The 7,102-nt window shown below is 43.6% G+C and overlaps 1 protein-coding gene across 8 annotated transcripts in view; it reads left to right on the top strand.

Moving 5' to 3' along the window:
- PTPN13 (protein tyrosine phosphatase, non-receptor type 13) overlaps positions 1-7,102 on the top strand; it is a 278,246-nt gene that overhangs the window by 125,117 nt on the left and 146,027 nt on the right. For all 8 annotated transcript variants that reach the window (XM_019525962.1, XM_019525959.1, XM_019525958.1 and 5 more), the window contains exon 6: positions 1,172-1,265. In XM_019525962.1, the coding sequence (XP_019381507.1) occupies positions 1,172-1,265 (94 nt within the window). The remainder of the gene's footprint in view (positions 1-1,171; positions 1,266-7,102) is intronic.

The raw sequence follows: 7,102 nt of genomic DNA, 5'->3' as shown, positions 1-7,102 counted from the left end.
TGTGAGCTCTGCCGAGAGGCACTGGTAGGGTCAGGGAGCTGCAAGTTGGGGCTGAGGGTCACCAGCCTAACCCAGGGGAGTGAGGGACTGTGGGTTGGGAATGAGGGGAAGCAGCAGGGACAGGGGGTTATGGGTGGGGAGTGAGGTATCCCCCTGATAGGTGTTCTTTTCTTTGGAACTGGAAATATGGTAACCCTATCTTTGCATTATATGTTTAGATGTGCCTCAAGTAAGATGAATGTATGTATTGAATGCATGCTTAAAAGGTGGAAAGCTATGATAAAATGTTACTTACTTAATTTCAAGAGCTGGAATGTGGCCTGACCAATGGATTAAGGAAATGCTACTGGGAAACACTTAAAGATATTATATGTCCCAGTAGCATAGCTGCCTGTGCATAACAGCCAAAATTACATTTACTTCTACATTTGCATAAAAGCTTTCTTTAGTAATAGGTAAAGAACTGAACCTGGCAAATTTACCCTGGGCATTTATGTGGAATCTCTAAAGCAGTGATTCTCAACCAGGATGTCTTGAGATCCTTTTAAGAACGGGGTGCCACTCAAAGTTAGTACTGTTAGGTATGCAAACATAAATCCAGATAGTTCAAGCAGAAATCCACAGTGTTAAAAACACTCTGATCTGTTTTTCTGAGTTCTTTGCAACAGAAGAATTGCTCTATTTTTCTATAAAATTGAGTGAAAACTAAGAGCTGACACTTTCCAAGGGGTGCCTTGAGTCTAAAAAGGTAGGGAATCACTGACCTAAAGCTACTTCAGTTATTTTCTTTCCAATTTATTTTAATGAAAAAAAATGCTTGTTTTGTAGGCTTGTGGATTTATTCTTTATTTATAGTGTCTATAATAGATCATATTGTCTAAAATGTACCAAATAAATATTGTCAAGATGAAATGTATGGCAGGGTGGGGCAGGGGGATTTCTGAAAGATAAACTTTAGGGAAACTCTGTTAATCCTATTTTATAAAAATCATTCTGAAGTTAGCAAACCAAATATAATATAAATGTTTGTTAATCTTTTATGTTAAATTTGTATTTGCCACAGAGGGCCAATTTCCTGCTAAACATGCTGACCTTTATCTGGAACCATCCAGCCTTCATTATAAAACAGTCTTTCCAAAACATGTGACTTTGTGTTATTGCCCATTTTCAGATGGATCAGCTTTCCAGCAATGGAGATAGAAAATCTCAGCCAGACAGAAGCCAGGCCATTCGGGACAGGCTGAGAGGAAAAGGACTTCCCACAGGTAAATATTCTTCTGTGATTAGGACAACAGGGGCAATAGCCTTGTGGAAGACTGGTAGGATACTATGCCAACCAAATGAGTGTTATAAGGGAAGAAGAACCCTCATTGACTTGCTCAGAAGTCTGAGAGTTGGTGCTTCAAAGAACACTGTTCAGCTAAGCTCTTAATGACAACAGATAATAACAGTTGTGCTGAAAATATATAACTTAAAAAAAACCATGATTAAAATGGTACATTTAGAAAACTTATTCTCCTATTCTGTTTAGGGTAAGATTTCTTATTAAGAGTATTTTACTATTAGAACTATTTATATCAGTTCATCATCACTTGAAGTCATTAACATAAGACTGTATACCTTTCTAAAAGATTGGCTTTAGCCTAACCAGAATTTGAGGGCTCAGTGCAGAATCGTACAACATTATCCTTTTTGAAATCAGAAGCAAAGTACTCATTTAGTTCTTGAGGCATATTAAATTATCTTTAATTTCTAACCACATTTCTGTCATCCCTACATAGCAATATCTTTTTTTTTGTACTTTTTTAAAATTTATATTGCTGAGGAATCATTTTTACTGTTTCTTCTTAAATTCCATTGTGAGTCCTTAACTTAAAATCTCCTCCATTCCAAGCATTATTTGTATTTGTTTATTTTGTTCTTTGATTTTTTTTTTTTCCCTTTTGGCCTTACCCCTATAACTTTCTGCTGGAGGCTTGTAGCAGAAATAATTTCTGTTGAAGTAATTTGTACATCTTCACAGCCTTAACTGTGCATTAATAACAAAGCTTCTAGTTGGGTTATATTTCTAAATTTCGGAGCTTTGTATTATAGTTCAGGCCAGTATCTCCATGGTCTTTAAACCACAGGGTATTTTATTTAATGTCTGACACATCCTCTCTCTGGAGACTATGCCTTGTATTTTCAGAGGATGGAATAGATAAACTAATAGGTGTTTTCCTGCTGTAGCCTCTGATTTAGTTAAAGCACCACAGTGCAAGATATTTTTCTTTCCACTCTGTATTTCTTTATATCACTTAGTACTTAAGTGAGATGGTTAAGAAGTTTTTTTTATTTTATTTAAGAAATGCTATTTACTCAAAGATTTGGGATGTGGCATCTGGCTTTGAAGCTCTGTGGAGCTGAGGGTTTGGCTAGCCATTTTGACCTTCTTTGGCTTTGAGCCATCCCTTTACTTTCAAGATGCCAAGAATAACAGGATTCTTTTAGTGTTGTTTTTTCTTGTGGGCTCACTGAGTGAAAGAAGAGTTAAGAGATCCTGGAGTAGATGAATCTGCTTTGCTCAACCCCTCTCAGTTAGAAATATCAACATCCTGATGTTTTAAAGCAGAGGTGTTCAACTTCCAGCCCGTGGGCTAATTCCAGCCTGCAGAGCCGTAGGTATTTAGCCCACAGGGCTCCCTGCAGATCAAGAAATTTAGCAGCAGGGGGCTGGTGGCAATAAATATGGCCACCCTCCCCAATTGCCAAACTCCCAATCCTGAAAGTCCTGTGCAGCAGGCTGGGGCCAAGTCATGCCCCTCCCCAGCACCCTCTCGGCTAGATGAGGCTGGGCCATGCCCCCTTTCCTTGTGGGGTGGGGTTGGGGCTAGGCCATGCCACTTTTTCCCCATGGGACTGGGTCATGCCCTCTCCCTCCCCTCCGCAGAGCCAGGTTGGAGCCAGGGTGCCCCCTGCCCCCCTCCGTGCAGTCAGATGGGGGCCTGCCATGACCGCCTCATGCCGAATTGGGACTATCAGCTGGATCCGTCCTGTGGATGGCCTGAGCACTGCCCATCCGACCCACTGGCTGAAAATGTTGAGCACCACTGTTTTAAAGTGATCTGAAGTTAGTCGTCTCTTTCTATCTGTTCCTTTTTAAGGTAAGTTATATTGCCCTGTCACATTGCAATCTTTCCTTTTCTCCCTGGACTGACAGACCTGGATAGAGAAAACATCTGGACTGCTAGACCTGGATGTGGAAATAACTAATTAATATATACTTAGGTATACCTTTTCGCTTTGTTGGTAGGGCCTTCTCAGTGCCCTCATCTCCTCAGCTTGACTGCAGCGTATTACAGGGCATTGCTGATGTTTCAGATATTGTTCCTTGTCAGTATAGATGAAGGTTTGAAGAGGTGATTAGAGAGATGCCTTGGGGTAACAATTGCCTGTGGATGAAAGGGACTGGATTTACTGGCCCAGGAGGCTCTTTACAGTCCTATGATCCTTATGAAGTCCTCTGTCCAAATCTGGCACAACAGGGGCAGCAGTAGATACTGGGCTGAGGAAGCACAGATAAGGACCTAGTTAGATAGAAAGTAATATATAGCATTCACTAATGTAACTCACCCTGATGTGGAATAATAACAATGCTATTCAGTGTCTCCTTTCAGTCCTTGCCCTGAAGTTATTGGGATTTTGCAGGGGGGGGTTGTATCATATAGTGTGGGATGGGAATGTATTTTCATTTCCATCACTGTGCAGCTTTGAGGTGGTGCCAGTGTTGAGCCAGTGATATCAAGGTGATGAAGGGCATTCTCCTTATCATGCTGTTTCCCTGACCATCCCCTTAAACATACGCCTAAATGATTGATGTTAAACTTTTTCAAAATTGCAGTTAATTCACTCTCACAAATCATACTAAAGAAGAAGAGTGTGTATTTTTGAAAAAAAAGTAATGAGAGAAGATGAGAAAAAAAATGAACAAGTGACAAAAGTAGAACTAATGTTGTATAGAAAGTTACTACTTATTTAGGGTACACACAGATGTTGCCAAACAGAAACGGATCCTCTTTACTAAGTAAAACAGACCTCACACCTTGTCCGTTCATCAGGCCCTTGGCCAATGTGGGACAAGGGGTGACATGTTCACCTTGCTAGGGGATTCCATGCCTCCTGCACTGCCCTGCACCTCCTTATCAGAACTCACACTAACTCTTGCAGCACTGGTCCCAGCAAGGTGGCACAGGGTGTTGCAGGAGCTGTGGAATTCCTGGCACCCCATGCCTCCATGCTGGGACCTGCACCAGGTCCTATGCTCACCCATGCCTCATGCAGGGGAACAAGTCAACGTGGATCCCAACAAGGAGGCACAGGATGCTGGGGATTCCCCAGCTCCCACACCACTCCATACCTCACCATCACCCTGAACCAGGATCCATACTGAGCCATGTCTCCACACAAAGCACAAGGTGGCATGAAATGCAGCATGGGGTCCAGCTTGGAGGCATGGGAAGCTGAGAATGTCCCATCTCTTGTACCTCCCCACACCTTCTGGGCATGCATCACTTTAAGTGAAGAAAGCCTAGAGGAAATGCATCCCCTGGGATCTTCTGGGCATGTGTTGGTAAACAGGGAGAGCCTGGGTGGGGTTACCTGCTTCAGGAGACATGTTCACAAGATCCTGGGGGTATGCCTTCAAAAGCATGGAATCCTGGGCTTTCCTTGCTCAGAGACATACCCCCAGGCTCTCCCCAGAGTGTTTATGTAAGTGGGAAAAGTCAGGTGGGTACTCCAGAGGCTGGAGGGGCCCAATCCTTCCCAGGAATTCCAAGGCTGTGCAGGATAAACTAAAATTTGAGAATGTTCAGTAGAGAGATGAATGATGCTTGCAGATGAGTATCACCTAAAATAAATTTTGGATCCAAATTGTTTTTTCAGTAAATACCCCAGTGTTGCTAGTTTTATGTTCATCCTCCTAACTGCTCAGAAAAACAAGTTAGAGTAAGGACTTTCATGTGCCAGGCACTGAATTATCAGGGGCAAAAAGTTAGGATCAATTTTTTATAAAGCCCGCTGTCAAGCAACTACCTCTTCTGGACTTAAATTCACCCCTGTGTAATGTGGATGAAGTGTGTTCCCTGTCTAATCTACTGCTATGCTTTCTGCTTCCTTCCCTGTGGTCTTTGCCCAATTTGCTACTTTGCTTTCTCCTTCCTGCCCTATCTGCCCTGTGCTGCTTGTCATCTCCGTCATCTGCCACATGCCACACACAGAGGCTGCACATGCCAGTTACAGCACCTGTGCCATAGGTTGGCCATCCCTGAACTATATACCATTAATTTATATACTAGGTTGGTGGTATTGGTAAGGTTCCCCAGGGTTTTAATAAATATAAGCCTACTCTGACTCTATTAGGAGCTACATATTAGGGTCCTACATTGCTTTAAAAGAAGAGCCCGGCCTTCAGTCTGCAAAGAAATAAAATATATTGATGTTCCTAGATACAGATTCAGGGCTTTAATTTCTCTATTGGTTATCTGTCCTGCTTCAGGCCTACTTGGTTCATACTGCTGATTTTCTGGCCCTGCCCCCATTGTATTGAAACCCTAAGGAATTCTGTTCTCTTTGCTCCTGGCCTTGTTTTCTAAGTGTATTCCCCAACCTCCCTGTCCCCTTGTGCTGGCTTTCTATCTCCTCCCTCTGATCACCATCTTGCTGACTCTCCACTCTGTCAGCTGCAGTGTTTTCTGGGAAACTGCACCTCAAGGTACTGATAAGTAAAACTTGTGACATATGTGACTTTGTGTGTGTTAAGGCAGCAGGGTATTGAAAACTGCAGGCATGGTGCCCCTGTTCTCATGCTTACAACTCTACTGCAACCAGTAAGCCTCAAGCCTCTCAAAGATCTTACACGTCTGGGCTTTCCCCAGCCAGGACTGAGCTGCCTGGAGGTTATTAGGTGTCTCCTGCTCCTACCCACCTTCCACCAGAGAGGTTTGCGGTCCTGGCATTTCCTGGGGCTGCCATGTCATTGGCAATCCCACTCAGGCCTTCCTACCCTGGCAAGGTGCAGTTTTACGTCATGCCCAGGATGATATGGGGCCTCCTCCCCCCCATATAGCTTCAGCCCTTATACCTCCAAGATCTTCCTGGCACGGGATCTTAGCAAGGAGATGTTCTTCCCTTGCTGTCTGGTGAGAAACTAAACTGCCGCCTCCAGCTCTGACAGTGGAGCATTAAATGGTCGCCCTCATTAGCACCTGTCTTGCCACATACGTAGCCCCTTGTGTGGGCATGAGGGAAGCCTGCCAGGTTTCAGGCGGAGTGGTGCATTGATTTCTGTGAAACGGCACCTGTAACTGCTGAAAGCAAAACTTGTGTCACTTGTGTGTATTAAGGGGGTGTAGGTTGTAGCTGTGTTGGTCTAAGGACATAGCCAGACAAGGTTCTTAGGGTCAATCTGATATCTTTTATTAGACCAACTGAATAGTTAGAGAAATTCTTCTTTGCAAGCTTTCCGGTTTAAAAACCCTTTGTCAGGATGAGCTAGCATCTAGTTGGTGTGTGTGGGTGCTCTTCCTGGATAGAAGGAATAGTAAGGAAGCCAGAGGCTGGCATGCAATGCAGGGAAGAAAGCCAGTTAGTGAAAATGGAAACTGAGGTGTCAGGGGGTGAGAGACAGGCTGGAGTAAGGGAGAGGTACCTACTGCTACCTGGGGAGTGAGATGTCAGGCAGATTGTAGTGTATCATGAATCTGATGTCTATATTGAGTCCATGAGTTTCTGTATCTAGGAGGTTGATGAAATGAAGTTCGTAGGCCCGCCTGTAAAAAGTGGTTTGTAAATTCAAACAAGCACCAAACCTTGATAACTTCATCACCAGAAGCCAACTTCCTCCAGCCCAAAACACACCAAATGGATCCAGACCATACCATGACAAGAAACCTGCCAGCATATCTCCAATACCCCCACAAACTGCACACCAGAATGTATTACAGACAAGAATACCCAATGTGCCTGTGAGAGCATATTTCTCACAAGCAAACCACTCTGGCTCCAGTCTCTCAGTCCTGATCCTCAAAGGGAATTTACAGGCCACTTTTCACAGACAGACCTA

Source organism: Gavialis gangeticus, unplaced genomic scaffold (genome assembly GCF_001723915.1).
Source record: "Gavialis gangeticus isolate Ggan-Ray unplaced genomic scaffold, GavGan_comp1, whole genome shotgun sequence".
NCBI classification, from domain to species: domain Eukaryota; kingdom Metazoa; phylum Chordata; order Crocodylia; family Gavialidae; genus Gavialis; species Gavialis gangeticus.
The sequence above is the reverse complement of the archived record's forward strand: the minus strand, read 5'-3'. Positions and strand labels throughout refer to the sequence as shown.